The sequence below is a fragment of the Puma concolor genome, chromosome B2 (genome assembly GCF_028749965.1).
Source record: "Puma concolor isolate L17-30 chromosome B2, mPumCon1.1.hap2, whole genome shotgun sequence".
Lineage (NCBI taxonomy): Eukaryota > Metazoa > Chordata > Mammalia > Carnivora > Felidae > Puma > Puma concolor.
This window is the reverse complement of record NC_141671.1, coordinates 25,782,106-25,798,726: the sequence shown is the minus strand read 5'-3', so window position 1 is coordinate 25,798,726 and position 16,621 is coordinate 25,782,106. Positions and strand designations below refer to the sequence as shown.

The 16,621-nt window shown below is 47.7% G+C and overlaps 1 protein-coding gene and 1 long non-coding RNA gene across 2 annotated transcripts; one reads left to right on the top strand and one right to left on the bottom strand.

The window, feature by feature from the left end:
• Positions 1–8,370: 8,370 nt before the first annotated feature.
• Positions 8,371–11,546, bottom strand: TUBB2B (tubulin beta 2B class IIb). The gene is made up of 4 exons (XM_086706408.1): positions 11,359–11,546; positions 10,442–10,550; positions 10,048–10,158; positions 8,371–9,692 (listed from the first exon to the last, which is right to left on the bottom strand). Exons 1-4 carry the CDS (start codon positions 11,413–11,415, stop codon positions 8,632–8,634), a joined length of 1,338 nt encoding a protein of 445 aa, XP_086562534.1. The 5' UTR covers positions 11,416–11,546; the 3' UTR covers positions 8,371–8,631.
• LOC147580804 (uncharacterized) lies at positions 10,883–14,482 on the top strand. The gene is made up of 2 exons (XR_015251116.1): positions 10,883–11,239; positions 12,737–14,482. It is a non-coding gene; the product is annotated as an uncharacterized LOC147580804 (long non-coding RNA).
• Positions 14,483–16,621: the final 2,139 nt, after the last annotated feature.

The following is a 16,621-nucleotide window of genomic DNA, read 5'->3' as shown; positions in this document are numbered from 1 at the left end:
AATGTTTCTCAGGACATTGCACAACAAGCAATGCATGACAGACCGGGGCAGGGGGGGCGGGGAACTTCACCCAGAGAGCTCTGGAGATCTGCAGAAAGGTCCCCTCCAGTCTTGGGCTGAGAATTGACAGGCACATACAAAATTAGAAATTACTCAAGAATAGGGAAGGAACAACTGGAAAGCAGTAAACCAAACAATTCCTTGAGGTCACACAGGCTTAGGAATGATTTGTGTTCCTGTGAGCTGGAATGGAAATGCCTCCTGGGCATTGCCTTAATAGTGGGGCTAAATTATCCCGAGACCTAAGAGTACTCTGGACTTGCCCTACTGTAGCTTAGAAGCAAGCTTTGAAAAGATCCAACCTATTCCAAGTATGTCCACTCTTCTTAAATAACAAGTTTTTTTAAAAAAAGGAAGAAAAGAGATCATCTTAATAAAAGCAGCTAGGCATAATAAAACATTACATACATACTACATAATAAAACATAATGACTAGTGACTGCTCATACAACACAAGTCAGGAGACAATACAATGCCATCTTTAAACTTTTTTTTTTTTTAACATTTATTTATTGTTGAGAGACAGAGAGAGACAGAGCATGAGCAGGAGAGGGGCAGAGAGACAGGGAAACACAGAATCAGAAGCAGGCTCCAGGCTCTGAGCTATCAGCACAGAGCCCGATGTGGAGCTAGAACTCATGAACGGTGAGATCATGACCTGAGCCGACCGAGCCACCCAGATGCCCCTAGAATGGCATCTTTAAAGTGTCGGCAGAAAATACATCGTCTATGTAAAATTCTATATCCGGCAAAAATATCTGTCAAAAATGAAGCAGAATGAAGACTTTTTCAGCCAAACAAAAGCTGAAAGATTCATTGCCAGAAGATCAGCGAACAAAAAATGTGAAAAGAAGCTTTTCAGGTAGAAGAAAATGTTATTCAACCCAAACAGAGGAAGAGACCTGAATTGGTAAATATGTGGATAAATATGTTTTCCTTAGTTTTTAATGTTTTATAATGATAACTGTTTAAAGAAAAGCAGTGACAGTGTAGAGTGGGGTTTTCAAATATGTGAAAATAAGATATGGCTACAAACGCACAGAAAACAGAAGGGCCAATGGAAGCACGCTACTGGAAGGATCTCATCCTGTATGTGAAATGAGACACTATTTTGAAGGTAGATGATGGTAAGTTAAAAATTTATCTTAAAAACCCTAGAGGGGCGCCTGGCTGGCTCAGTTGGTTAAGTTACCAACTTCAGCTCAGGTCATGATCTCATGGTTTGTGAGTTCGAGCTCCATGTTGGGTTCTGTGCTGACAGCTCATAGTCTGGAGCCTGCTTCAGATCCTGTGTATTCCTCTCTCTCTGCCCTTCCCCCACTCATTTTCTCTCTCTCTCTCTCTCTCTCTCTCTCTGTCTCTGTCTCTCAAAAAATAAACATTAAAAAAATTAAAAAGAACAACTTAGAATAACCACTAAAAAACATACACACAATGAAACCAATAGTGGAGATAAAAATGGAATAAAAAAACCTCACTCATAATAGAGAACCAACGAACAATAACCAAAATTGAAGGTGAAAATGTTAGGACTGGAGTTGAAATGGCCTGGCTCCTAGCACTAGGCTTTTATTACACAAAATGCAAAGAATGTGCCACATGAGGCATCAGGTAAAGAAAGTTTTCTGAGAAGAAGTAGAACCTTAGTATAATGCTAAGAGCTGAAAAGCATTTTGGGAAGAGAAGTAAAACAGGATATTCCTCAGGGGGGAGGATGGTATCTACAATGGTGAAGGATGGAGAAGAGGAAGTGTGACATTTTAGTTGGAGAAATTAATAAAAGAAAGTATTCGTGCAGAATATTGGAAACTAATAAGGGAGGTAAAGAGGTTTGCCAGATGGTCCAGTTCTTTGAATTTAGACTTGAGTCAATAGTCAAGATGGAACCTCTGAAGATTTGCTTATCTGTGTATCAGGCATGTGTCCTCACCTGCTGCTCTAGATATCCCTTTCTATGTGGCTCTCATCACTTTTTTGATGTTGTGCTGCAAACATCATGCACTTTGGAGTCAGAAATCCCTGGGGTTTACATCCAGATCCTCCACTTAGAGCTGAGTGATTTGGGGCAAATTGTTTAATCTAAGCCTGAATTCTTTTAGAAACTGTCGGTTCCCTAAACAATGAGACTGTCAGTCACGTGGCCCTTCCTTGCGCACCTGCTAGGAGGGCACATGATACAGGTAGTTAGTTGATCAGTGTGTCTTTTCCTTTCTCGCATTACTGATTCAGGGGTGGGCACCTGACACAGTTCTGACCAGTCTACCTTCTTCTTTTCTCTGGTTCTCTAGCAATAGGGTGGGTAGAAATGAGCCTAAAGGTGCCACTATGTGGGGAAAGCCTGCCAAAGAATGAAGCTGAAACAGAAGGCGGAGGCAGGACAGTAATAAAGGAAAAAGTTCTGATAACATATTTAGAGGCTCCAGATGTAATCATGGTGGAACTTGAAAGATCTGCCCCTGCACTTTTTGATTATGTGAGTCGATAATTTCCAAAACTTACCTTTTCATGAGCAAACTTTTAAATTATCTTGGACTCAGTCAAAAGCACCTAAACTATATAGCATTTCTGTAGGATGAAATGAGAAAAATGTGTAACAAACAGTTCACATTCGATTAATACTGATCATTATCACTTTCTTATCACTGTATATACCCCAATGACATTTAAACCTCTGATAAGTAGATATTAAGAACTCTGTTTTATAGGAGGATTTAGAGAGGTGGGGGGGGGGAGCTTGTTAAGGACCCGAAGTTAATAAATGACATAAATGAGGTGTTTCTCATTCTACACTATAGTCTCTGCAATAACATCCCTAGCACATGGTAGGCATTTGGTAAATGTTGATTCCCTTCCTCTTTCCTGTAAATGAGACCCTAAAATCATGCCTAACTACTCAGAGATCTAAAGGAAAGCAGAGTCTGGTAACTTGCTTCTCTAGATCTGGCTCACTTAGGCATAGTTCACTCGTCAGAGCATTAACTTTGAACAATCTTTCCTACTTAATGTTTGACTCTTCCTGTCCTAACCTCTGAAAGCTTGTCCCTCTCAGCTGACCTCCAAGATTCCCAGCTACTTCTGGATGTGGGTATCTCGGATTCCCTGGCATGGGCTGGCCCTCTAGCCCTTTGACTTGCACTAGTCACTGACGCCTACCAGTATCTTCCTGAGCAGGTGTCTCTCATAATTTCTTCCATGTGACCCATGTGGTCCCACAGTTGCTCATGCCTGGTGTGTTCCCTGGTGCCCTCTCCTCCCACTCAATTCACCAAAGTAGCTTTGGTTCTTTCTCCTCAGTGATCAAGTTTGCAAGCCACAGTGAAATACATTCATGAAAGAAAAATGCTATTGCTTTGGCCTATAGGCCAAATGTTCACGATCAGCACAACCTACTACTACGAACATTTCATTATAGATCTTTGAAAGGAATTTCTCTAGAAGTCATGAATGTGTGTTGTCATCAGTTGATCACAAATTAGAAATGCTGAGAACTAAGTAAACATTTTGATTTAGAAATTTGACTCTAAATTTTCTAAATATTGTAATCCTGAAGAAGAGATATCTTCTTTCAGGGGCATCTGGGTGGCCCAGTCGGTTAAGCATCTGACTCTTGATCTCAGCTCAGGTTTTGATCTCAGGGTCATGAGTTGGGCTCTGCACTGGGTGTGAAGCCTACTTAAAAAAAGACAAGACAAGAAAAGAAACCTTTCATTCAGTCTTCAGCTCTCTGCTTTGGAAAATGAGCACTTCAAACATGAAGCCCTTTGCAAACTTATATCTACAGAGAGCACTGGAAAGGAGCTGAGAGATCTGGGTTAATGTCATTTCTTGACCACTTTTTAATTATGAAAGAAACTGCCAGTTTCCCATCCAGTGTCCATTCTCCACTTCTTCCTTTCTAACAGAACCTCTAAATTATTGGGGGGATAATGTGTCCATCCAAAAGCCTATTTGTACAGCCTTCCCTGCAAAAAGGGTAGCCAATGCAATGGAAGAAGAAGTCTTTGGGGGGACTCCTGACATTATCTTTAAAGTGGCTTACTTAGCTAGAAGGTACCTTTTTACCCTCCCTCTTCCCCCTCTTCCTTGCTTAGATCTCTACAGTCCCCTCCATTCCTCTAACTATACAATATTAAGACTCTATATGAGTGCACAAGTACAAAATCCCAAGGCTTTCCTAATCTCTATTTTATCTTGGCCATCTGGGCAAATTCAAAAGCATTTACATCGTTAGGTGGAAGTCAAAATGATTATGAGCATAGAGTTACATGTGACCCTACAATTCCACTCCTAGGTATATAGCCAGGAGAAACACACACACACACACACACACACACACACACACACACACACACGAATATTCATAGCAGTGTTATTATTTTTTTAATTTTTTAAGTTTATTTATTTATTTTGAGAGAGAGCAAGAGAGCAAGCAGGGGAGGGACAGAGAGAGATGGGGAGAGAGAATCCCAACTAGGTTCCACACTGTCAGCATGAAGCCCAACGTGGGGCTTGAACCCACAAACCATGAGATCATGACCTAAGCCAAAACTGTGTCGGACCTTTAACCAACTGAGCCACTCAGGTGCCCAGCAGCATTATTCTTGATAGCTAAAAAGTGGAAACAACCTAAATGTCCACCAAGTGATGAACTGATAAACAAAATGTGGCATATCCATGCAATGGAATAATATTCATCCATAAACAGGACTGAGGCACTGACACATGCTATGGCATGGATGACCCTTGGAAACATTATGCAAAGTAAAAAAAAAAAAAACCAGACACAAAAAAACCAGAGTGTATGATTCCATTTACATGAAATGTCTAGACTAGGCAAATCCATAGTTTCAGAAAGAGTAGTGGTTGCCAAGGGGCTGGAGGAAGAGGGGAGAGGGAAGGTCTGCCAATGGGCATGGGGCTTGTTTTTTGGATGATGAAAATGCCCTGCAATTACATAGTGGTAATAGTTGCACAACTCTGTGAATATAATAAAACTCACTGATTTGTACTCTTCTGCAGGTGAATTTTTATGGCCTGTAAATTCTATCTCAGTTAAAAGGAAAAGAAAATATGACTATGAAACATTTTGAGTGAAATAGACTGCACCCAAATAGGCTTCTCTGGGTATGTGTTGGCAAGCATGCCTGAAGAAAAACGAGGAACAGGGAAGATAGGGGGGGAAAGCTTCTAAGAAACAAAGGTATGAGTGGACCAGTTTTCAAGGTAATAGCTCAACTTTGAGGTGCATTTAAAAAAAGCATGACTACATGATAGAATCTCTCTTAAACACTGGAAGGAAATTAGCATTACAGTAGTTGTCAAACAGCTTTGTCTAGTATATAAGTCACATCTTAACTAAAATGGGGATGTGTAGAAGGTGGCACTCCAATGTGCTACTTCCTACTCATTAACTTCCTACTCGTTTTCACAGCAACCATCCCCCGACAGAACATTCTAGCCACCATGATTACACTAGAACAGTGTATCTGCAGTGTTTTAGAACCAGGAAATTCAGCATCATCAGTCAAACAGTGATGCCACTAGAGACAAAGGCCCTTCAGCATTTCATCTGTGCCCAACCTATCCAGGGAGGTTGAGTTGCATTGGAGTTTTTTTCTGGAAGCCAGGACATTTCTCTTTCTCGTTTTCATGTGGCCTTGTATATAACAGAACCTGAGAGATGTTGTAGAGAGAAGAACACTGAGTCCAAGATCTGATTTGTACAGAAAAAGTCCAGTGACCTTAGACAAAAGTCACTGAGCTTCAATCTCTTCCCTTCCAAAATAAAGAGGTCAAGCTAGATGATCTCTTAAGGTTACTTTTGGTTCAAATTTCGATTAATTGAACACACTTGTGATGAAATGGGAGCTCCGACATAGTCTAAGATCATCTCTGGGGCTGATGTAGAGGGGCAGGCAAATTTGGAACATATGGGATTTCTGTTCCTTCTCAGATTCTTGGAAGGACCTCAAGGTAACTCCAGCTTCTCCTCCCTAACCCCAACCTTTGAATCCCAACCTTTGAATCCTGCATCACATCCCAGTGGGTTTTATAATTTGGATACTGTGTCTGCCTAATAGTGAATATCCTCTTGGTGGCACCTCAGGGAGCAATAGAACATTTCCTTTGTTGAGGGGTGAAAACCCACACACATACACGTACACACATACACTCACCACCACCACCACCACCAGCCCCACCAGCCCCACTGCCATGACTATCCCCACCACTACAAATTCCATCAATGTACAATGGTAATGCAACAAAAGAAACTAAGAGTTTCAAAAAGTATCTTTTAATCTAAGTGTTAGTCTGCATTTTCTTGCTTTTGAACTGTTTTCCTAAGTATGCATTCCAAGTCATAGTATACAACTGTGCTTTTAAAGCTTTGCCCCAGAGCATCTGCTTGGACTGGTCAGTCTGGCACCCACTGTTCTGATCATGTGGAAGTAAGGTCTAGCAGCACACAGACCTGGGTATGCTGACAGGCTAGCAGGCTGGCCTGCTGGGTGCCTGCCTGTCCCCTTCTCACAAGGTGCAAAAGAGGCAGGATACTTACGATATGCCAAGAAGCACCTGGCAGTGATCCCTGTCTTCTCCAAAGTCACTGGATCATGTGTCTGACAGGTTGTGGGGAATGCATGGCCAAGGATCCAGGGGGCCCTGGCAGCTGACCCAAGTGTTCAGGGCATTTAAAACCAATGTTCCCCTTCAATTAGGTTGTTGGAAGCTTTACATCAGCCCAGCAGGAATGGCACCAGCCAGTTCATTGTTAAATACAGAATATTGAAACAGAAGTCACTGACTCTTGACTCGTGCCCCTACTCATCACTAGGTCTAGTTTTTATAATATATAATTCTTGTAAAGTAAACTGCTGCTCTTTTCCATTGTGAGGGCTGTTTTCACACCATTTAGAATGACGCTGCTCACACTTTTTCTTTGGAACTGTTTTCATGAATACCTCAGCCTCTTTAAAACAGAAATCCCTAACCCGCCCCTCATCTTTTCTCCTTCTCCTCCTTCTTAAAAAAAAAAAAAAAAAGAACAGGGTCACCTGGGTGGCTCAGTCGGTTGAGCGTCGGACTTCAGCTCAGGTCATGATCTCACGGTTCGTGGGTTTGAGCCCCACATTGGGCTCTGTGCTGACAGCTCGGAGCCTGGAGCCTGCTTCTGATTCTGTGTCTCCCTCTCTCTCTCTGCCCCTCCCCTGCTCACTCTGTCTCTCAAAAATAAGTAAATGTAAAAAAAAAAAAAAATTCCTTAAAAATAAATTAATTAAAAAAAACAAAAAAAACATTTGTGTAGGAATAGAAGCAAGTAGAATGAAATAAATACAGGGTCAGATTTAAGGTAATAATTTTTCCAATTTTGCATTTGTTTAAAAAATCAGAAAAATTATAGCTCCAGTGTTTTATTTATTTTTCTTTCTATAAGGGTATGTAAACAAATTTTGTACCTTTGTTTATAACTTACTCTCCGCTTCTCTTCCCCAAAAAAGAAACTGACCAGCCCAAACTAAGGCAGAGTATGACACAACTTGGCAGAAAATTTCCATGGAAAAATTTACGGGATAGCTATTCTCATACACACAATGACATATACACAAAATTATTTATTGTGGCACTATACTGTAGGAAAAAAGTGTAAACAACCTACATGTCCATTGGTAGGGAACTGGTTAAATAAAGTATGGCACAATACTGTGTATCCTTTTAAAGGAGGGAAGCTCTCTATATTTTGAAGATAAACTGTTCAGTGAAGAAGAGTCAGCAGAACAGTGTTCCTATCATAAAATGTGTGAAGGGAAAAAAAGGGAATAATCTACCCAGATTTGAAGATATATGGGATATTTCTGCAAGGATTCAGGAAAGAACGATGATAAGAATGGTTGCCCTCCGGGGAGGAAAAGTGTAGCAAGAAACACAGGAGGAAGAGACGTACTTTCCACTCTCTATCCTTTAGAATTTTGTGCTGTTTGCACGGAGTAACTTATTCAAAAAAATTTTTTTTTGGTAAAGCAAGTGAAGACACAGTAGGATTTCTACATGAAAGGACACTTAGTTGGCTTTCAAGTAGGCAACCTTTCAACTAATAAAATATTTAAAGGCATTTACAAATTCGGGTTGATGTCACATCTTCAGCTGGGTATGACTGTGGTTGGTTCAATTTTAGCATGCCATCGGTAAATTCATTTTCACCCATCCCTTCCCTTTGCTAGAGGAAGAATTTAATATAATGTGTTCCAAACGTTACATTCAAATGGCAATAAAGAACTCAATAAAGAGAAGGAGGCAGAAGAGAGGACACCATTAGGACACAAACGTTTATGTGATTTTAGCCGTTACAACAGTAGTTCAGAAATAGCTCAAATGTTACACTGATGTCGTCAATATTACAAAAAGAAAGGAAACCAAATGACAGGCAACAGTGAAGAGCACCAGAGATGCCGCGCACACACCTAGAGAAGACCATGCTTCTTTCCTTCGACTGCCACGAGATTTTCACCACTAAGCCCCCCTCCCCCGTGCTTTTCCTTCTCAGCTTTCCCTAACCCGCTTTACACCGCGAGCTTAAGCCTCGTCCTCGCCCTCCTCCTCCTCGAACTCGCCCTGCTCGTCGGCCGTGGCGTCCTGGTACTGCTGGTACTCGGACACCAGGTCGTTCATGTTGCTCTCGGCCTCGGTGAACTCCATCTCATCCATGCCCTCGCCCGTGTACCAGTGCAGGAAGGCCTTGCGCCGGAACATGGCCGTGAACTGCTCCGAGATGCGCTTGAACAGCTCCTGGATGGCCGTGCTGTTGCCGATGAAGGTGGCCGACATCTTGAGGCCGCGCGGCGGGATGTCGCACACGGCCGTCTTCACGTTGTTGGGGATCCACTCGACGAAGTAGCTGCTGTTCTTGTTCTGCACGTTGAGCATCTGCTCGTCCACCTCCTTCATGGACATGCGGCCGCGGAAGATGGCAGCCACGGTCAGGTAGCGGCCGTGGCGCGGGTCGCACGCGGCCATCATGTTCTTGGAGTCGAACATCTGCTGGGTCAGCTCGGGCACCGTCAGCGCGCGGTACTGCTGGCTGCCCCGGCTGGTGAGCGGCGCGAAGCCGGGCATGAAGAAGTGCAGGCGCGGGAAGGGCACCATGTTCACGGCCAGCTTGCGCAGGTCGGCGTTCAGCTGGCCCGGGAAGCGCAGGCAGGTGGTCACCCCGCTCATGGTCGCCGACACCAGGTGGTTGAGGTCGCCGTACGTGGGGGTGGTCAGTTTCAGGGTGCGGAAGCAGATGTCGTACAGCGCCTCGTTGTCGATGCAGTAGGTTTCATCTGTGTTTTCCACCAGCTGGTGCACCGACAGGGTGGCGTTGTAGGGCTCGACCACCGTGTCTGACACCTTGGGCGAGGGCATGACGCTGAAGGTGTTCATGATGCGGTCGGGGTACTCCTCCCGGATCTTGCTGATGAGCAGGGTGCCCATTCCAGACCCTGTGCCGCCCCCCAGCGAGTGGGTCAGCTGGAAGCCCTGCAGACAGTCACAGCTTTCTGATTCCTTCCTCACCACGTCCAGGACCGAGTCGACCAGCTCGGCTCCCTCTGTGTAGTGGCCCTTTGCCCAGTTGTTTCCAGCACCGCTCTGGCCTGCCAGAGGGAGAGACTTCGTAAGTCACTGATGACTGGATTAAATTCTTTTTTTACCTTACACCCCTTCATGTAGATCAATGAGTCAGTGTTAGGATTACTTCAGATTATCACCAAAATGACCAGACATTAAAATATGTGGTTATACATATAATTATAAATAAGAAAGGCTAGGAATACCTGACTATTAAGGCTGAAAGGCAAATTGTTTTAGCCGACACGAAGACTGAACTGGCACACACAACAGGGATGTTCTTCACACAGTAAGCTACTTTCTCCCTTGGGCAGTCATATACCCCTCCACCCTGAGCTGTCAAATGAGCCTCCCATGCCATCAGCCATGCCAGTCACTCACCAAACACGAAGTTGTCTGGCCTGAAGATCTGGCCGAATGGTCCAGACCTGACCGAGTCCATGGTGCCTGGCTCCAGATCCACCAGGATGGCCCGAGGTACGTATTTGTTACCTGCAGGGAACACAGCTGGACTTAGACACATAGGCCGAGAGCTCTAAAGAGAAAGGCTTTTCTCCTTTTTGCAGGCACTGCTCTTGTCCCCAACAAAGGACATAGGAGGGGCTCAAAGGCTTTGGTTGTGAACCGGGGAACCCATTGAAATCATGCAGTGTAAAGTGGGAATCCTGAATCCTAGAGTCCTCCCTCCCCTGGGGCCACACTCCTGGAGTTAGTCCTGGGGACTAGAGAGTAAAAAACTGAAGGGCGGCCTGGGGGGCAGGTGTAAAGCAATTACCAGTGGCTTCGTTGTAGTACACATTGATTCTCTCCAGCTGCAAGTCACTGTCTCCATGGTAACTGCCAGTGGGGTCGATCCCATGCTCATCACTGATGACCTCCCAAAACTAAGACACAGAAAAAAGTTTGCATTTAGCCACGCCCGACCTCTCAGAGAGCTTGCGTCTCACAATGAAAAGCCCTCGACTCAGTTGCAAAAACCCAAACTTTCAGGCAGCGTGACCCGGCCCAGCCTCAAGGCTTGTATTTTACAGGGTGAGAAAGTTGAAATTGGGCGTTTCCCCGGCGAACAGCTGCCGGCGGCAGGAGGTGGGAGTCTCGTCGGGGCGGGGTCGAGGGGGGCAGCCAGCAAGCTGCGGGCTCCAGCGACTGCGGAATTGCGCGCTCAGAGTCGCAGCTGCATGCGGCAGCAGGAGGCGGGCGCGGAGGGGGTGGGCTGGGGAGCAGGGACCGGAGGCAGCGGAAGGAGGGTGGTTTAGGATTCAAAGCACGTCCTGAGACCTCTAGACAATCGCTCTCCTCCCCTCCCCCACAGCTCGCCTGGGGTTCCAGCGGGTAAAACCACTTCTCCGGGAGTCTCTGCCCCTCCGGTAAATCCGCGCGCACAGCCTCGGGGACACACCCGAGCCTTCTCCAGGCACGCTTGCCTTGCCAAGTAAGGAGCAGGGAGGAAGCGGAGACCGAGGAGTGGCCGGGATTCCAAATGAGTTACAGCAAAAATGAAAGAGAGGTTCCTCCCCCCTCCAAGTCGCCTCCGAGCCCACGCCCCACACCGCCGCACAAAGCAGCCGGGAAGGTCTGTTCTTGGGGAACCCAGGGCCTGCTCAGGTCGAGGCTCGCACCCGGGAACCCCGAGGGGCTGCAGGCGAAGGCACCCCACCACCCCCCCGACCCCTCCCGGCGCGGCGCGCCCACCTTGGCGCCGATCTGGTTGCCACACTGGCCCGCCTGGATGTGCACGATCTCACGCATGGTGTTAGCTAGCTTCTTCTGGCCCTGGTCGGCGTCTGGTCAGGCTGTCCGTCCTCCCTTAAACACCCACTGTGGGGTCACCGGGAACGCGCTCGGGAACCGACTGGCTGAGAACGTCGGCCCGGCGGACTGGGCCTTTTATGCAGGGAGGGTGGGGCAGCCTGCGTAGGCCGCGCCCCCAGCCGGAGCCCCCCAGTCCCCTTCGCGCTAGCTCTCTCCAGGCCCAGCTGACGTAATGCTCCGAGCCCCAAGGACCATCCCGGGGGCTGGACATTGGGCCCGCAGCCAATCAGCACAGGCTTGCGGACCAGGCGAGGGCTGGGGGCTTAGGGTAGTAGGGTGGGGGCGTGGGCATTGTCTAGGACTTGGATGGGGGGAGGTGGAAGAGATGGGTACTGAGAATTGGGGGTAGGTGAGGGAACTGAGGGCGGGAGGTGGGCGAAGCTAGGGTAACCCGTGTGGTAGGCCGGTGATGGGGGGAGAGCTGGTACTAGATGGGGTGAGCAGGGAGACTGGAGCAGGTGGAGAGGCCCTCAGGTGCTCTGGAAAGGAGCGCACGGTGCTCCGGAGGCTGGCAGGTGGAAGGTTGAGGTGGAGGGCATATGTGGCAGGTTGCTCTGCCAGCGTTGATTGAGGCGCCCCCTCAGCCAACGGCCAGGGATCTCTAAGCTACCCGTCCCTCGTGAGACCACTGCCTCTTTCCCCAACCCTAGAAACCACCGACTGTCCAGCGGCCGAACCCCGGTCACACAGAGCCTTGGGACACACGCGAGCCCAGAGGAAAATCGTGTGTGATAAGGCTTTTGGGGTCTGAAGAACAGTGCCCCTGGACATCCAAAGCCCAGGAGCCCCAGGGGGCTCTCCACCCCTCCCCCAGCATCCACTAGCTCTCTCTTTTGTCTCTGTTAAGGGCTTCTGGCTCCCTCTCGCTTGCGGTTGCTGCATCCAGGGGTGGGGCGACCTCCGCGCCCCCTCCAGCCCCACCCGACTCTCTCCGAGACTCCCCAGCTCCCTGGCTGGTACCAAAGACCCTTCCACCCCAGGGACTGGCTTTTGTTCCTTGGGAGTAGATGGGGTGGGTGTGGCTGTCCGCGCACTGGTACTGTCCAGTGGTCAGAAAGTGGGTGGGGTACGGGGGGCGGGGCTGCGGCAGAACAAAGGGCTCACAAATATGTGGGATACCTCTCACAACTGAGTATTTAAAAATCACACCCCAGGCACTCCTCCTGTCTGGATTTGGTTCATCTATTGTCCACTAAGGAGATGGGTTTCAAGGGTGATCATCGCCCGCTCCACCGCTAACACTCTTATCTTTCATCAGGTGCTGGACCCTGCTGCCTGCCTGCCACGAGGTCCCCAACCTCGGTGCTACTGCTTGGGGGTGAGGGACACGCCTAAAAACTGCGGCACAGCGAGGGAGAGGCCACCCGAGACCCTGACGCGTACAGAGCGCGTGCGCAGACTCTGAGCACTGACACTTTAAAATCCACAGTTTGTAGGTAGTCGAAGGAGATTATCTCTTTGTTACTTTTCGTGTGTACGTGTGTATTGGGGGCGGGGTGCGGAATCTGCTTGTGTTTAAGGGTGAGAGTTGAAAGCGTGCATGAAATGTTTACTACGGACCTGGAACCTGATCCTTGCAATATCATGGGTGCAGGACCCTTCCCCTTGTCGACTCAGGACCGGTCGCCTGCAAGGTGACGTGACCCTTTTTCATCCTCTGGCGAGAAGGGCCGAATGACCCGGGTTCCCGTGGGGGAGCGGAGCCTGCAGCTGTTGAGTGAGACCCTCCCAGAACTATCAGCAAGCTGTCACCGCCTTTCTTTCCCGCTGGGAGGTGGAAGGGGGGCTTTCAACTCAATTCCAGTGCACAAAGAGAAACCGAGAGAACAAAAGCCCAGCCTCCCCCAGACACCCATGGCGCCCAGACTGAACCTTCAGAATTCCCCAGACGCGGCTTCCCTTCTTGGGGTTAGGAGGGGGTCGGGAGAGAGGCAGAGGAGCCGAAGGTCCGCCCACATGCCGCACTTGCGGGGTTCCAAAGACCCAGGACCCCGAGTTTCTAATCCAGCTCCTACAGATGCAGAAACGTCCAGGGTGAACGATTCCCGAGGTCACACAGCAAGTTAAAAACAGGGCTCGGTCTGCAATCCCGTCTTCCGGGCCCCTAGGCCTCGGGGAAGGGGGCCACGTTGGGGCCGCAAGAGCTGTGGTTGGTGTCAGCACCCGGACCTGGAGGGCGGCTGCGATGGGACCGAGGCGTGCGGGAAGGAACCCAGCGAGGGTGGCACCCGCGCCCAGTGTAGACGCTCACTGAGCGGTTAGCTCCTGGCTACCAGGGCCGAGGGGTAACCCTGGCGCGCGGGGCTCCAGGGGATCGGCTCCATGCCGGGAAATTTGAGCCGGCCTCCAGCCTCCCTCACCTAACGGTTTATTTTCTCAGCTTCGGTTTCAGAGCCAGATTTCCGCGGAGTGTCGGGTGAAAGCGTGAGCTCAAGATTATGTGGATAAAAGGACCCTTTCCTCTCGGGTTTACTTCGGGGGGGAAAAGGCTTGGGATAGAGTGAGGCTGGAACTCGAAGCCCTTCCTTTCACACGTTTGCGGGTACTGTCGCCCACCCCCAGCCGCTGCGAAGCTGGCATTCTTGTTCTCGGTTTTACATCTCCCCCTGCCTCCCCCCCACACCCCGCCCTTTTTGGATTTATGCTGCTGCACATTTTTATTTTCACAAGAAGCTGATTTTACGTTGGTGACAGCCAAACCTTTCAGTTTATCTGCTGATCCTTATTATTCTTATTCCGTATAGTTCCTGAGGAGAGGCTGGTGATGGAAAGAGATCCGGCCGCATTTGCGTCTTCCAGCATTTCTTTTTGTGAATTACACAGAATTCCTCTCCATCTAGGTCATTGTATATCAGGCGTTAAAGGTGTCAGAACTGTGTATTTCACCATCACTTACAGGCTAAGTAGCTTTAATGATATGCTAATATTTCTCAATTTTCCCTTCACCAGAAGTTGTAGACATAACTTGGTGTAAAATAAAATTCAACATTTATTTTATGCATAACTGATTGTATGGCTGAGGTAGGATACCCCCTAAGCAATTAAAATTATATTTGCCCTCACAACATTGAGAGTATTTAAATGGCAAATTCTCAAGTGATTTTGCATTTATCTATTAGTACACGTAGAGTCACTGTTTTAATTAATTGAAGTCTGGTAGGGAGTACTGTACAGCTGAATTGGTAGTGAATTTTTAAAGCATTGTTTCCTTAAAGCAAGATTTGTTTTGTTTTACACGCTTATTGAAATCACAAGACCTCTAGCTTTCGCATTTCCTTACTGCCTGTCTGCATTCACCACTTAATACACAGCTCCAAGCCCGGTTAGCCTAACAGCCTACTCCGCAGCGAGAGGCACGCGGTTTCCTAGGCAACCGACACTTGGCCAATGAATGAAGAGAGATTGAAAGAGACCGCAAATCCATCATTATTTCCTTTTTCTTTTCTTTTCTTTCTTTTTTTAACTCTTCCCAATACTCTCCAGCTAGAGGTATTGGAAAGCTACCAATCCTAACTTTTATGTAAAGAAGTCAAATGCCCAGGGGAAGGGGTCGCAGCCCTATGTTGTGACTGTGGGGAGAAGGTGGTGCGGGGGCTTCCTAGGCTCCACTGAGACCTGCGCTTTCTCGGCTTTGTCATTCTCTCTGTTCATATCCCACTGTCCTCCCCCCACTCCCAGGCCTTCCCCTCCCCTGAGGAAAAGCCAGCAGTTCCCGGCAGAGTCGGCCCCGTGCTATTTGGTCCAAGGGTTGCGGGGCTGTGAGTCTCAGAGCCCTTGACCTTCCGCAGTCGTGGGGCTCTGTGGGGACCAGCCGGCCCAGGTAACAAAAGAGTGGAATGAGCAGAGAAAATTGCGAGCCCGTGAATGCAGGGCAGTGCGGAAATATTTACTTTTGTTCCTTGGTAAAGCTGGCTGCTTTCCCGTTGCCTGCGTTCGAATTTGGGTTAAAATGGCCTCAGTGCAGGCTGAGAGTGCTGAGCTTTCACGGAAGAGATTTGCCTTCTTTGTCATACAAATGCGCAGAGGGAGTAGAACCCGGCTTTCCAAGGCGCCGGCGCCCTTTTATAAGCAGCCCCTCCTCCCCCAGTGTATCAATGATCTGTAAGACTCTTAGGCTGGGGGAGGGCAAGCCAGAGAATGCTCGCTCTGTGAATCCTAGGTAAATGGCATCTCAGATACAGAGCCAGACTGTGCAAAAGCAGAAACACAGGAGTAGAGAGTACTCTTAAATGGGAACATTATAAAATACTAAGCTTGACAGGGTGCAGCTTGCAAGGTGCAGTCCGTGCAGTAGACAAATTTATAAATAAATCCCTAATGAAATGAATTGCACACAAGAAGATACATTCGGGAGCCATTTTAAGTGGCAGTGGCAGACTGCTGTGGATTCATGCGATGGCAGTTCTGTCACCACACCTTAGAAACTTCCACCAGCAGCTGCTGCTCACAGACAGCTAGGCAGCTCACAGTTTCTCTTCTACATGGGCCCCTAGACCTTTGCTTGCCATTTAAATAAAATTAAAACACTCATATTCAGATAGATATAGATACATATGGTAACCCCCTTGCCTCTTGGATTTGGATGCCTGGTGGACTTTAGCTATGTCTTCACAGAAGAAAGAAATAGGTCAGCTTCTGAACAGGAACTCTTCTCTTGACATGCCCAGCCTACTTTGGAGTGCCAGCGCATATCCTCCTTACGTTTTCAAGAAAATAATGCATTAAGGGAACCTACCTCTTTCAAAATAACCCAGAGGAGGGGTGCCTGAGTGGCTCAGTCCATTAAGTGTCTGACTTGGGCTCATGATCTCACAACTCATGAGTTCTCATGAGTTCAAGCATGAGTTTGAGCATGAGTTCGAGTGTGAGTTCAAGCCCAGCATCAGGCTCTGTGCTAACAGCTCAGAACCTGGAGCCTGCTTCAGATTCTGTCTCCCTCTCTCTCTCCACCCCTCCCCCACTCCAGGCTCTGTCTCTCTCTCACTGTCTCAAAAATAAATAAGCATTAAAAAGTTTTTTAAAAACCCAAAATAACCCAGAGGAAAAACATTGTAACTTATTAAAAGATAAAGTTTTTCATACACACCCCAAAGAATTGAAAGTAGAGTTTTGAAGAGGTATTTGTAGGGGCGCCTGGGTGGCT